Raw genomic sequence first — 15,586 nt, 5'->3', positions numbered from 1 at the left:
CATTCTTATTTAATTGCATGCATTAATAAGGGAATAAAAGTCTTTCGTTATGGAGTCTAATAATTTTATAATGATGAAAAATTCCATTCATTTATGATCTCTTTTCGGAAAAAGAAGCAGATTTGAGAACAAATTTAAAGAACGGAAGGAGTATGTTATAATAACAAAAACTTGTTCAGTTTATATTTCTAGAATCATAGAATGTACAGATTTTTCTAGCATTTTGGTATATTTCTTATACTTTTTGCAAATTTGGTACTTTTTATTAATGTTTTTATAATAGGTACTTTCTTTAAAAAAAATTATAACATATTTTCATTGTTACCAAGTGAACAAATATTTTAAATATTTTTTTTAACTATTTCATATAATTCAATGTTAGGATTAACGAATAAATTCTTTCTTTTGACTTTTTGACCAGGTTATAATTTTGCTAGCTTATCATAAGCTCAAAACAAAAGAAATTTATTTTGAAAATTAATTTTATAAAATGCCAAAAATTTTCAAAAAAGAATCTCAGCTTATTATCCCTTCGAGAATGAAGTAACTACTCGAACCTGAATTTGTGATTATTTCATCATCATCATCATCCTACCCAGTGTATCCCGCTAATAGAAAAACTATGGATAGGGTCTGGGGAGGGAAGGACGACGGCAACTCATACCCATAAAGAAGAACGCGGTCAAAGGAGTCCCCTAGCTCGAGAAAAAAGAAGGAAGAAGAAGATGAAGAAAAGAAAGAAGAAGAAGAAGAAGAGAAGAAAACGTAGCTACACAAGAAAGATATATTAAAAGCATATACATAGAATAAATAAGAACCAACTACAAAAAACAAAAACTAATAATAAGAAACAAGAGAAGTAAGAAGACGAGAACACCAAAAGGTAAACTACAAGGACATCAGTAGTCTAAAACATAAATATGGCGCCTCCAACTACCCCTATCCCTAGTCAGGCCCTCAGAGAGGTTTAGCTCATGTAAGTCAACTTTTATTTGCTCATCCCAAGTTCTCTAGGGTCTTCCTTGACTCCTCATACCCTCTACTATAATGTTTTCTACCCTCCTTATAGGGGCGGCGAAAGTCTTTTTCTGCACATATCCAAACCACCTCAATCTATTTTCGCGTACTTTCCAGAAATAGGGGTTACCCCTAGTTTGTCCCTAAACTCTTGGTTTCTAATTCGATCCAGCAATGTGTGCCCACACATCCACCTCAGCATGCGCATTTCAGTAGCTTTCATCTTATGTTCAAAAATCTTCTTTACAGACCAACATTTGCTTCCATATAGCAGAGCCGGTCTTATTACCACCCGATAGAATTTTCCTTTTAACTTGCTTAGGAATTTCCTATCACATAGCAACGCGGTGGCTGCTCGCCACTTGAGTCAACCCGCTTGTATACGATGATTTACATCTCCGTCAATCTCCCCATCTCTTTGAATGATCGATCACAAATACTTGTACTTGGTCGTACTTTTAACTGCTTCATCAATGGACATCTCTGGTTCACCTACCGGTGTTGTCCCGCTAAAGTCACAGCGCGAATACTCGGTCTTCGTACGACTAATACGCAACTCTTTACCTTCTAGTTTATTACTAACCTCCTCTCTAGTTTCTGCTACCAGCACTATGTTGTTAGCGAATAGCATGCACCACGGTACCGTCTCCTAAATAGATTTAGAAATCTCTTCCATAATGACAGTAAAAATGTAAGGGCTTAGAGCCGATCCCTATTGTAGTCCAACTTTAACGGGAAAAGGCTCTGTTATCCCCACCAGAGTTTGGATGTTAGTCGAAACGCTGTCATACATATCCCGTATAGCCTCGATATACACTGAAGAAATACCTCTAGCCTTGTGATGATTTACTAATCACATATGCTTTATGCAAAATGACCCTCTTAACTATACATATGTAGTTTGGAAGTAAGGGGTCAATCCCACAAAGAATTGTCGTGATAATTAATCAGACGCAAATTCTTGTGAGAGACGGTCTAATTAAGAGAATCATTCATTATATGGACTAAATATTACAATAAATACAAATTAAAGAGAAAACAATTGAGTTCACATCTAATTATATTCTTTATCACACTCATCATGATTGTAATCATTTCTAATTTTTAGTTATAAACCAAGATCTTTTATTCTAGTTATGAATAAATAATTGATAGCATTTGTTCTAAAAAGTCTAAGTGAATAATTATTTTATATGAGGTATTCTTACCATAAGACGTGTTTCAGATATAGATTAAATAGCTCAACTAATACAAATTAATGGATATATAAACTCTTTATTTTAAAGTCGTAGACGGTCTCTAACAGGAATAGCTAAAAGTTATCGAACTTGGTTTGTTTTGTTGTTTAGATCTAATTGAATGGATTCAAAAAACTAGATTTAGTTTAAGACTAATTTGTGATTATATTTTACTAGTATAAAACTCATGCAACACATAGAGTTTTGTAGAATGAATTTTTTTAAGTTATTGTGCAATTGTATATTATCATTATAAAATTATAGTAAAATATATAAAATGTAATAACATATTAAAAATGTTTACAACAATACTGTAACACCCCGGCCCCTTGGACCATTGGTGACTACTCATGGAGACTGTAGACTAGCCCCACAAACCAACACAAGTCTTTCCAGCGCACTTTGGCCTCACTCGCGCGCACCCGGGAGCACTTCCCAGAAGGTCACCCATCCTAAGATTGCTCCCCACCAAGCACACTTAACTGTGGAGTTCTTAGCAAATGGGCTCCTTAGAAAAGAATATGCACCTTGTTGATATGAGTAGTCTATCAATTCTTTTTCAAGCTAAATCTGGGGTATTACACTCACCCCCACTTAAGAATACAACGTCCTCGTTGGACCGTAACTTTAGGATATTTTCCCCCGCTAGGTGCTCTGATACCATTTGTAACACCCCAGCCCTTCGGACCGCTGGTGACTACTCATGGAGACTGTAGACTGGCCCCACAAACCAACACAAGTTTTTTCAGCACACTTTGGCCTCACTCGCGCGCACCCGGGAACACTTCTCAGGAGGTCACCCATCTTAAGATTGCTCCCTACCAAGCACGCTTAACTGTAGAGTTCTTAACAAATGGGCTCCCTAGAAAAGAAGATGCACCTTGTTGATATGAGTAGTCTGTCAATCCTTTTTCAAGCTAAATTTGGGGTATTACAAATATAATAGCTTAATAAATAATTAGAGTAAAGTAATAGAAAATAAGAAAAATTATCTAGAATAATCCAACGTTTTATTGATTTTTGAAACAATCGTATTATTCATGAGATTTCATTAGTCGTTTTTAGCGCCTATTTTTTTTTTATATATTTGTTCATTACTAATTAAATGTTAATTAGTGATGATAGTAATTTGAAAAATTTCTATGATGATTAGAAACTTGTCAACTTGTAACGTAGGTATGAAGTGTAACAAGTTACGTAAATTTTGGAGGTAAAAACTTAAAGTTGAGCAACTACCCATAACATTTCGGGATAAATATAATACTTACCCGAAAATATTATTTAACGATGTTGAGAATAAATTAAATATTTCATACACATACAAGTGATTTTTAAACATGAAATACAAGTTACATATCTTGTTACATGTACAACAATTTTTACCCACTTACATGAAATAGTACCCCTTTTTTAGCCCCAAAACTAGAGGTGATCAAACACCGGGCCGGGTCGGGTTCGAGCCGGGCCGAGAGGCAAAAATCTGTCCATTTATGCGGGCCTGGCCGGGCCGGGCCAAAGTGCGGGCCAAAAAGTTCTTGCCCAAACCCGCACTGTGCGGGCTTTGCGGGCTTGCGGGCTTTTGCGGGCCTATGTTATATATTATTTATATATATTATGTAAAATTTAAATAACTTTATAATTTTTAAATTTTTATGTAAAATTTATTTATCCAATCTAAAAGGTACTATTATGAAGTATTGAAAATCTAAAGAGATTGAAGCAGCCAATATAAATGACAAACTCATGGTCCCTGCCTCCCTCCTGCTGCTTGCAGTGTTGTACCAAACAATTTCTTCTATTTTTTTATTTTAAATTAATTTTAAGATAACCATGATTATTTCACCATAACTTAAAGCACTCATCAATAATGCTTTAAATTAAAAACTCTCATTTTTTTATTTAATAATTTCTAATCAATCACCGTGATTTGTAAATAACCAAAAAAATAAAAATATAAAACTAAAATAAATAAAACCAAAAAAGACAAAGAAATTCACAAAACTACAAATACAATTGTTGCATATTATACATAATTTAAAACACAAATTAAAAATAATTGAAATAATCAAATACAATAGTTACATATTATACATAATATAAAACAAATTTAAAATGCAAATCATGAACACACACTTTTTCGGGCCGGGCCGGGCTGGCCCGCGGGCCAAACACCAAATCCCAAACCCGTCCCAAAAAAAATCGGGCCACTTATTTTCTACCCAAACCCGCCCATCGGGCCATATTTTGACACCCAAACCCTCACTTTTTCGGGCCGGTGGGCCGGGCCGCCCATGATCACCTCAACCCACTTACACACTCTACCAAACTCTCTACCAAAAGCCCCTTTTGTTCTTACCCAAAAACACCATCACAAGCATGATGCAAACATGATAAATCAAGACATATTTTTTGTCCAAATTTTCAGCTCCATCAACCTTCTTTCACTCTTCATTTTACTCCTAAATTCATTCATAAGCACAATAGAAGTTCAATCTTACAATTCCTAGCAAAAACATGCATGCCTTCTTTTCTCATCAAATCTTCTTCAATAATCCATCTAAAACTTCTGAAAATTTATGTTTATAAACTCAAATCTCCCATAAAAATAATCTTCATCTTAAGAGCTTTTCATAGACACTAAACTTGAAGAAATCCACCAAAGATAGAGTAAGTTATGTTTATTTCTTTATTCCACTAGTTTTTGTTAAAACTTGTTCATGTAAAATATTTTTTTACATGAATCTTTCTATAAACTAAGATCATTATAAAATGAGTATTTTATCTCTAAAATAAGAAAATCATCACTTATAAATCTATAAAAATCGGCCATAATAGAAAGTAAGAAGATGTATTTCCACAAACATATAAATTTTGCTACTTAAAGGATTAAAGTAAAATTATGGGACTTAACTAAGTATGTTGCTCAACATAATAAGTATACTCCAAATATGTTAAAATCATCACAAGAATTAGTCTAAAAACTCTAACTAGGGAAAGTTAAGTTCATGTTAGAAATCCAAAATTATTATTGATTTTTGGATGAATGCAATATGTTTAGTTGAAGATTTGGAGTTGAGAGTTGAAGGGCAAGGACCCAAACTTAGAACCACTTCTAAGAACGCGTAAGAGCTTACGTGGAAGCTTACGAAATAATTATATAGGCTTGGAGGTATTTCACATGGGGTGATTTTTAAAGGATTTAAGAACAAGTTGGGAAAGTTTGTGTATAAACTTGTTTTAAACAATAAAATTTCCAAAGAGAAGTTCTTAAATCTTGAAAAATGATGTCAAAATGATAAATTTGAGTATGGAATAATTTATTACATGTATTATTATTGTGGGCATCATGCATGTTGATTTTATAAATTATTGTATGTTTAAAGGCATGCTTAATACTACTTTGTGAAAGTTCTTGTGATGGAAATGATTATATGAATTTGAAAATATATGAAATTTATTTTAAAAGAAATTTTCAGTAGCTATATGTTAAGAAAATTTCTTGGATACTTTTTGTTGAGATTATTCGTTAAATTGATATTTTTAAAGATTTTAAGGTGTTAAATACTCTTATTATAAAACATGGTATTAGATGAACTCTTCATCATCAAAAATAATTAATAAAAATATATTATAATTTCTCCAACAATATTTGGCCAGAATATATTTAGTTTGGAATTTTTTCATGATTTTTGAATAATCGTTAAACTGTAAAATGGTAAAATATAAAATAATTACTAAACAAAGACATATGGACTTGAAATTTTTATCACATACTCATATGGACATTAGGTAAAATTGGTAAAATTTTGGGCAGGTTTCGTTGACATTTAAGGACCTTAATAAATTTTACTCGGTTATTAATAATTGTTAAGTTTGAAAATGGTAAAATATAAAATATATACTAAATGACATTTTTTAGACATGAAACTTTTATGAGACACTTGTATAAATAGTGGATACATGTTCAAAAATTTATATAGATTTTCGTGACCATATATGGACATAAATAAATTTTATTCGGTTTATCGGTAAAATAACGAATTAATTATTAAAATACCCCACATGATTTTTAATGGTTATTTAAAATTTTATACCCCTTAAAATAGCTTCTAGAATATCATATAATTTTTATAATATTTTATTCAGATTTAAATAATTTTAAACCTATTTTATTCTATATATCGATAAAATGTCTATACAAAATAATAAAACATCATACATGACTTTTATAAGTTCAAATGGCCTAATAAACATGTTACATGACCCCTGGAACTTTGTTATAATTCCCTTGTAGTATAAAATAAGTTTAACTTAGATGGTTTATAAATTTTACGGATTTAAGACACCATTTAAATAACGATAAATACCTAAATTGTCGAAAATAATAGTAAGATCGTTGTAAATTCGCATAACCAATTATAATCTGATGGGACAACCTTAAATTCATTTTAAATAAGGTATTATAATTACTTGATTAATTTGGGCCTTGTTGGAGAATTAATATGTATTTTGTAAATCAATTATCGATTTTATTACCGGCAAAACTATCTCGTGTTTAAGAAAATAGTGTTTTATGAAATCTTCTGTCATACAGATTTTATAAACTTATGAATCATATTCTAGTTGTTTTGAATGAATTTCAAAACCCTTTTAAGTTATATTTACTTTAAGATGGATTGAAACGAAACATTTTAGTGGTTTCCTTGAAAAATCATATTGAACTTTAATCACTCTTTGTTTCGATGCATTTCCATACATGCTAGTGGTGCCAATATAATACAAAGGTTGTGTTTGATGATATGATTATGCTAAGCATGTTTTACCCATGTGGGAAATATTATAATTTGATTTTGCTAAGTCGCAAATAAAGTATGTTTTGCTATGTGCAAATAAAAGATGTTTATCATATGGAAAAAGTTAATATTTTAGACTTTCAAATGCTATTAAAATTACAAGATATATACTATATACAATGTTTTAGCCTGAATGGCGGGTACATATGCCACAGCAAATGTTATGTGCATGATTAAACGGCTCACGAATGCTGAGTTCGTATTGTTCACAATACCATTGTGTTACATTTGCTGGACATGTCGCGGACGGTAGACCGTACCAAACGAGTCACAGGATGACTCACAAAGTACCCATGTAAACTTATGATATGAGTTTAAAATTGATTTGGATCTATTGAGATCTTATGATTTATGATGAAAAATGAGAATTTGAAATGACTATAGAGCCATTGAACTGGGTTTGAATGATAATATGATTTATCAAATGATAAAGCATATTTAAAAATGAATTCACTCAAATAAAAAAAGGTTTTAATAACTTGTTTGACAGACACTAGTGTGCTTATACTCAGCCTTTTTGCTGATACTATGCTTTGTATGTTTTTCCAATGGTTTTGTTTTTAGAGTAAACCCCTATGGCACCTCGACGAAGAATGGATATGCGAGCGGAAGATGAACCCGAGTTGGAGTATGACTCCCCTTTTGTTTAGATCTCTTTATTGTATTTGAGAGACTATTAGTTTAGATTTAGACTATTTTAAGGATGTAATTTGAACTTTGGACTTATTTCGATTTGATTGTAATTTTCATATATTTTGGACAATTAAGACTTCTGTTATATTGCTTTGGTTTGGTTCAAGTATTATACTTGGATATTGGTTTGACCTTTAAGTAACCCCTTAATTGTGTTAACAAAAGTAAGCTTCCGCTTGATTAATACTAAATTCCAATTAGTGTTTGCCTTCATAATTCGAGGCGGTTACAATTTTCCTACAATAATCCCAACTTTTGATTAATCATGAATAATCCCAATTTTAAGGTCACTTACCCAAGAATATTGGTGTCTAAATGGTGACCGGTTTTCGCACGTTAATTGTAACAAAAAAGAAAAATAAAATCAAAATTTAAAATACTAAATATTAAAAGTTAAAATAAAAAAAATTTACTTTATTACTTTTTAATTTTATTAAAATTTTCCACTTCTATAATTTAATTTTATATTTACTTATTTTTTTATGCAAAATGACTTGTTGTATAGATAAGAGTTTACCTTGGTACATTCTTAGCAAACACACCTTATATTTGGGATTATTATGTTTTATCAAAAGTTGAGATTATAGAAGAAAATCAGTAAAAAATTTGAATTATTCTAAGTAAATTTTCTAGAAAAATAATAAAAAATTTTATTTCAGTTTAACATTATAGAATTATAGTAATTTAAAAAAGGTAATAATAATATATTTAATTAATATAACAACATAAAAACTCAATAAATAAATAAATAATAGAGCAATAAATAAATAATAAAAATATAGTTGCGTATTATCGTTAAGAAATTATAGTAATTTAAATTAAAATGTAATAATATATTTAAATTGTTTATAACACAATTACTCAATAAAAGATTCAATAACAGAGTCATAAAAAACAAATAAAAGATAACATTGTGTATTATTATTATTATTATGAAACTATATTAATTTAAATAAAATATTATAATATATTTAAAATTTAACAATAATTCATTATGGACAAAAAAATATACTGTAGTAAATATTTTCATTGCAATTACCAAGAAAGTTTCATATTAAAACTGAAAATATTTATTTTGATTATTTAATTTATGTTATTCTGTATAAGAAGGAAATAGTGAAATTCTATGTCTTTTATTATAGAATTATCTAATCATTTTGATTGTATGATTTCAATTACCAAAAGTATCATTTTATTTAATGGAAACTAAATTTTTATTATAAAAACAATCTAATCATTCTTATTGTATAATTGCAATTACTAAGAAATTTTCGTAATGTTACTAGAAACTAAATATTCCAATTGAAATATTTATTTTAGGAGTATTTTGTATTAAAGGAAAAAGTGAAATTCTATGCTTTTCATTATAGAAAAAATCTAATAATTCTGATTGTATAACATATGCTCTAAATATTTTCTCATTGTATAGTATATATTGTAATTATTCTATGGTTTTCTTATAGAAAGTAGAAACAATGTAAGCAATCTTGCAAAAATTGCGTTAATTTCAAATTACACTGCAAACAACTATAAAACTGCCATGTCAATTTTAATTGACCAGTAATTTTGCTGCATTTGGCAAAATGACTGTTAGACTGCCATTTGTCATTTAGCAGTAAAATTATAATATTGTATGATTTTATAAATATCTTTTTATGTTTAAGGGTCACGCCTAGGCAATACGATGCAAACCTACAAAGTCAGCTTCAGCCTCACTCGGCTCTAGCCGTTGTAGAAACTGCTCCTATTCTTTCTCGAGTCGAGAGACTCTATGGCCGCGCTCTACTTTATAAGTATCAGTTGCCGTCGTCCTTCCTTCCCCAGACCCTGATTATAGTTTTTTATGGGCGGGATATACCGGATATAATGATGATGTATGATTTTATAAACAATTCAATACAACCCACCATGATATTTTTCTCAAAACTGCTACAATCAAATTTCAACCTTGTTTTCTCTTCATTATTTGAAAAAAAAAAAAAACCCAAAAAACTACAAACTCGCATAACCAAAGCACAGATGTTCGACTTACTAATGTCTTGTCTCCGTTAGGCTTTCACTAAGATAGTGAAATCGATTTGTAGCGTCAAGTTTAGTTTATAGTAGAGCTTATTGAACATTTGGAACTTTATTGACTACTTAGAGAAAAGATGATTGCAAACTCGATCAGAGCTGAGCTAGCATATGATCGCCACTGGAGACTTTGAACTCAGATGGGGCTTCTTCCACGTTCAGAACCTTGATTTTGCCATCCTCCACATAAGCTGACCATCTGTATGTCACAGCAGAATCCGGAACAGTCAGTGAGGAGTGCGGACAGAACCGACAACAAATAATAAACTAAAATGGGGTCCACAGTCCCCACAAGCTCAGAAAAGTGCAGAAGCATCATACCTGTGAGAGCGAGTTCCAAGCAAAGCTACGGAGAGGTCGATTGTTAGGTCCAAGCTCTTGTGGAAACTAGCATCAAAATCCCCGTAAAATTCAATCTGTGAATCATAAACATTCATTAAACTTTTAGGCCTATTCTGCGAATAATACCGGCAACAACAATTAGGAACTATTACTGCACACACAGACATCATTACCAATAAACAGTCGATTAGAAAGATAATGGAGAAATGGAAAGTTCAATCAACCAGTATTATCAAAAATGATTTGCTAATCATTTATGAGTAGAAAAAGAAAGGAAATGCAGCGAAGTTTATGCATAGCTGGGTAACTATGTTTTTTTGAGGCCAATGGCTGAGAAAAGGGGAACCTTGTAAGGACATGTGCAGCAATAAGCATTACTTGAGTGGTTGCAAGATCGCGTGCTTGTTCAGAAGGAACTGTTTGAAATGAGTTTCATTCTCCATCCAAGTGTCTTCTCTACTTCAGGGAAAATCCACATCGTGACCCCTAAATTTTGTAAGTTCTATTTTAGACAAAATGTCTTCCATTCAATAACCAAAAAGTTTCATGAGCTTAATACCTAAAGTCTGTTAAAGAGACAGCTAAATATTTAACATATTAGAAAGAAAATATGCTGATTTTGAACTTCTATACACCTAAAAAGAACATTCCAGTCACCCCAACTCATAGTCAACCAAATGCCAACCCTAAACTCTCACAACTCAGAAACCACCTGTCAGCCACCAACTGACCTCTCAACCCACCAAAATTGGGCAAGAAACCACATCCACCCTTGCCAAAATCAATCTTCACGAGCCGAACAAGCACTTTGATCAAACCATAAACCAAATGATAGCAACATCACCTCAACAGTTGTCCAGCTTCTGTTGATCAGGGTTGATGTTAACAGAAAGAGGATCCTCTATCAAGCCAACCTGGCTCACAACTGAAAGCCATGATACGAATTGGCATTCTGATCTGACTTTATCTTCAGAGAGAAAAATTAATGAGGAGTATCCTGAACAGATTCTTTGATGTGGATGTAGTGTAAACAAAAGTCTATTAAATTATAGGGATGCTCCTGTGGTGCCCACAAAAGAAAACAAAAGCATGTTCCAGCGAAATTATGCAACTCAATCAGGCAATCTGAAATTTTCTCGAATGTATGACATCTACATAACAAAGCGAAGAGAAGGATGGTCAATGGTGAGAAAATTTATAGTCCACTGAAAAAGCATCCGTTTCTATTACACTCCTCTGGCTTCATTAGATCAAAGCAATCAAGAGCTGGACCAGATAGGGGTGATTGATCTCCATCGATCCACTTCAACATTTTTCTTTAGGTACCACAAACCTGAATATAGGATTAAGGTTTCGGAGTTATTAATTTATTAAACAAGTCTGCGGTTTGACCAATTGTTTACGAGGTTCAAACAGGTGAACCGGGTGTTCGGCTCTTAGGGTGGGTAGTATCAAGTGGTCAATGGTATATGTTGGGTTGTGACAGACGTTGTAGACCGTAGAGTGATGTTCAAAAAGGTGGGTGATCTAGACAGTAGATGAAAGAAAGAGGGAGTGTGGTGAGAGTGTAAAGGAGGAGCTTAATTTAGGATTAAAACAAAAACAAAAACATTTTTTTTTATTAAAAAAAGAACATTGAAAATCTTTCTAACTATTAGTTTGCTTAAAATGAACTTTTAAATGGTCGAGGTCTACATGTCGAATTTCCCTTCTATAAACAAAGAAAAGTTGATGTTTACTGTTTAGTTTTTAGCCCCTCCGAAAAAATATTATGGCTTTGCCATTGTTTGCGGCTCACAAAAAGCAGTGATGTGTTTATTAGCCTTTCATGATATCATGAAATATTATATATGACTGAATTATCTGTCTATCAACACAAATGCCTCAAAGCTCTCATCGCAAATCCAAGTCATCAGATCCAAACCAAAACCTCCCTTTCCAATGACTTCCTCAATCAAGGACAAAGGTATGACTGCACGCTTATGCTTAAAGTTAATACCAATGAACATTGGAAGGGTTTGGTAGTGAAACACAGGGAAGGGTTTCCCAAGTATGGAACTTGTCATACTTCAGCAAAATGTCAAACAATGTAGCGAATAGCGATCATTTAGAGAGGTAACATGTTACAAGGAGGCAGGCTCACAGTTTCTAAATTAAGGACAGTGACACTTCATCTTGGACTGAAACTAAGAAAATGTTCCATAAATTAGCCAAGACGTAACCATTTCCTACACAAGTAGTCCAAGCATTATAAAAGGAAACTTCCATGTGTTACACACATAGTGCAATCAACTTGGGAGTAACTAGGAAACAAAAGTCCATCAATGCCTTGAGCTTCTCAGATCATCATGTTGCAGTTCATGCACAGCACATCATGGTTATTTTTCTAATGCAAAGCCATTAAGATACAGAGATAACAGCATTATTATTAAAAGAGAGCTGAAGAACTCAAAACCATTACAATAGAATATGACAAGAACACGCAGTAACTTACAGCCTCTTTAGCTTCAAGTTTCTCGGCCCATCCGTGCATCACATAAGGATCATTTACAGAAACACAAACTACGGATTCAATCCCTTTTGCCTTAAATTTGTCGATGTTACTCTTGTAACTTGGAACATGCTGAGCGGAACAAACTCCAGTAAATGCACCCTGGAATTCGGCACATTGTTAAATCTGGCACACTACCAGCATGACATTACTTTAGCACTACTAAAGTTTCCTAGTACAGCATGACAGACTAAAAAGGGAGAGAAATGTTATTAGTTTTTATTAATCACCCAAAAATACTTTCAAGATATATTAAATCACTCGTCAAACCATTATATATTAGCATCCATGTAATAAATTAAGAGAGTTTTACTTTCGTCAAATAGTCATCAGTCTTAGAAAAATAACTAAAAAGTATGAGGATATACCAAGGCTAAAATTCAAGGATCCAAAGGATGATACAAGAACAAGCAGCCATGTAAAACAAGTTTCGGGAATTCACTACATACATTAGGGGAAGAGCACTACTCATGAGAGTTAACCATCAGTAGTAGGTTGAGACAATATAAACCGGATGATTACAAGGCTTGAAAAGTTGGGGCATTGTATATGCCATATTTGTGATTTGGAGACATCTGTAGGTTCAGCATAATAAACAAATCATCACACCCTAGCATTGCTATCTTTTGAGTCATCTCCCTTATAACTCATGCACGAATGCAGGAATTTTCCCTCCTAATTCAGGAGACTCTGGGGTTATAGATTTCATATTTATATGTCACTCTGCGAAATACAAAATAGTATCCAGTAGACCTCTATCCCAATACCAAGTTACCAAGAGGAGCTAGACCTATGCTCCATTTACTCCGGTTATTAAAACTTCTAGGTCACTACAGTTATCTGGACCTGATTCCAACAAGAAATTAGTTCATTTCAAGCTGGCTAAATCAGTATTAGTCAAAACATAAGGAAAAAAAAGTCATGTTTTGAGTTTGTGGTGAATATAAAAATGAACTATGACTTCATGAATGATGAAACAAGGAAGTATTTCTAAAAAAAAATCACCAACTAAAATTACAAGATATTTGAAGCTCACTAAAATCTAAATTAATTACGAAAAACCTTATCTAGGTGAATTCATGCTCTTTTCCAAGTACAATATGGAGAAACGAAGTCATAAGTTAACTTGATTAAAACTAACATTTGAGTCATGACGTTTTGGATATCAAACCAAGTCCCTTACCTATGTTACTCAAGACTTGAAAACTAATGAAGTAAAATTAATTAAGCATACTTCCTTTACATAGTTCAACAAGTCATCCCTTGTTGCACCTTGCAATTCATATTTGTGGGGTACTTTTTATGCTTATAAACTTGGACATTCAGGGACTCAAAAACATTTAGTAAAAGTTGGACCTTGATGTGGATCCAACCACATCATGGACAGAGGTGAGACAAAGAAACAATCCGCACAAAAATATATAACCTTATTGCATTTTATACCTTAGTTTATTTAAGATAATTGCTTTGGCCAATCATGCCAAGAAAATTCACTGCCCTCATTCAAATGTTTAAGACAGCAAAACTGAAATATGTACGCTGTTTTAACATGAATTGTACTCGACCACAAGATATCATTTACCATGACATTCTGCAATATTTTTGTTACCAGACCTAGAATCATCAACCATTCTACTTTGGTCAGAAACCTTGCAAGTATTACTTTTATCAGAATTTGTGAAACAATAATTATCCTAGGAAAATTTTTGTAAACTTTGCAGCCGAACATTTCAGAGCGATAAAGAATAAATAATACATTGACTTAATAGGTCAATGTGAAAAGTTCTAACAACAAGACAATCTAGAAAAACCCTTAAATTCCAATATGATAAATCACCATATCAATGCTACTACATTCAAAATGATAGACCAAAAATTGCTTACAGGTAAACCGAAGATGACAACTTTCTTCCCCTGAGATATAAAATTAAACAAAAATCAATATCAAAATTGAAAAATGTGCAAACAAATAAGAAGCGAAAAACACTAAAAACGAAAGAGACCTTAAAAATGTCCTGCAAAGGAGTAGTAGCGAATTTGGAAGAGACTCCCTCATCATAGGTGCGAGCTTTAGCGAGAGAAACATTGGGTGCGGAAGATACGATGTCAGATCCGACAGAAATGGAAGCAAAAGCCCTAGATGCAGCAAATTTAAGCTCTCCAATGAGAGGTTTGAGCATGGATGATAGCTTAATTGGCCTTGACGCCATTGTTGATTATTCAAGCCTTGTGGAAGTATACGAGAAAGTTAGATAAAAAGGTGTTTAGGGACTCTTTCTCTTCTCCAATAATCTCCACCCTCCGGGGTTTACGGCTTATTTGATCGTTAAGACTTCGGGGCTTCGGGCAAATGTTCGTCTGTTTCGGTCATTGAATCTCTATCTCTATTTGATTGTGTTACACTACTTACACGTGTTGGGTCGGTTCATCGATTTTAAGTCAAGTGTTAGTTCAGTTTAAAATCGATATTTGATTCTACATTAGTTTTACGTAATTTGTTTGTAACTCATGTTTTGGGTCGGTTTATCAAGTTGATTTTAGGTCAAGTGGTAGGTCAGATTAAAATCGGCTTTTGCATCTGTATTGGTTTTACATGATTTTAAACTTATTTTGAAGTTGAATCAAGTCGAGTTAGATTATAAAGTCATATAAATATCGAATTGTAGGATATATTTTAAACAATTTGGACAAAAACAATTTTGCCCATCTTAATTTTAATATTTTAATAACAACTACTTTTGTGAGAGATCGTCTCTCAAAGATACAACCTCAAAACAAGCTCATATTCTTATTTTCTCTTTAATTTGTATTAATTGGGC

General features: G+C 32.4%; 1 protein-coding gene across 1 annotated transcript; it reads right to left on the bottom strand.

Annotated features, from left to right (window-relative positions):
- Window positions 1-9,656: 9,656 nt before the first annotated feature.
- Window positions 9,657-15,159, bottom strand: LOC130815283 (peroxiredoxin-2F, mitochondrial). Its single transcript, XM_057681698.1, has 5 exons — window positions 14,771-15,159; window positions 14,652-14,681; window positions 12,711-12,869; window positions 10,196-10,290; window positions 9,657-10,073 (listed from the first exon to the last, which is right to left on the bottom strand). Exons 1-5 carry the CDS (start codon window positions 14,975-14,977, stop codon window positions 9,968-9,970), a joined length of 597 nt encoding a protein of 198 aa, XP_057537681.1. The 5' UTR covers window positions 14,978-15,159; the 3' UTR covers window positions 9,657-9,967.
- Window positions 15,160-15,586: the final 427 nt, after the last annotated feature.

This window comes from Amaranthus tricolor, chromosome 6 (assembly GCF_026212465.1).
Source record: "Amaranthus tricolor cultivar Red isolate AtriRed21 chromosome 6, ASM2621246v1, whole genome shotgun sequence".
Classification (NCBI taxonomy): Eukaryota; Viridiplantae; Streptophyta; class Magnoliopsida; order Caryophyllales; family Amaranthaceae; genus Amaranthus; species Amaranthus tricolor.
This window is presented reverse-complemented; position numbering and strand designations above follow the sequence as displayed.

Bases quoted from the DNA above. Each gene is read 5' to 3' on its own strand.
- LOC130815283 (XM_057681698.1), bottom strand. From the start codon at position 14,977: ATGGCGTCAAGGCCAATTAAGCTATCATCCATGCTCAAACCTCTCATT. The intron at 10,291-12,710 runs GTAAGTTACTGC...TATGATTCACAG, and splicing joins AACTTGAAGCTAAAGAGGCT to ATTGAATTTTACGGGGATTT. The intron at 10,074-10,195 runs GTATGATGCTTC...TGTGACATACAG, and splicing joins CTTGGAACTCGCTCTCACAG to ATGGTCAGCTTATGTGGAGG.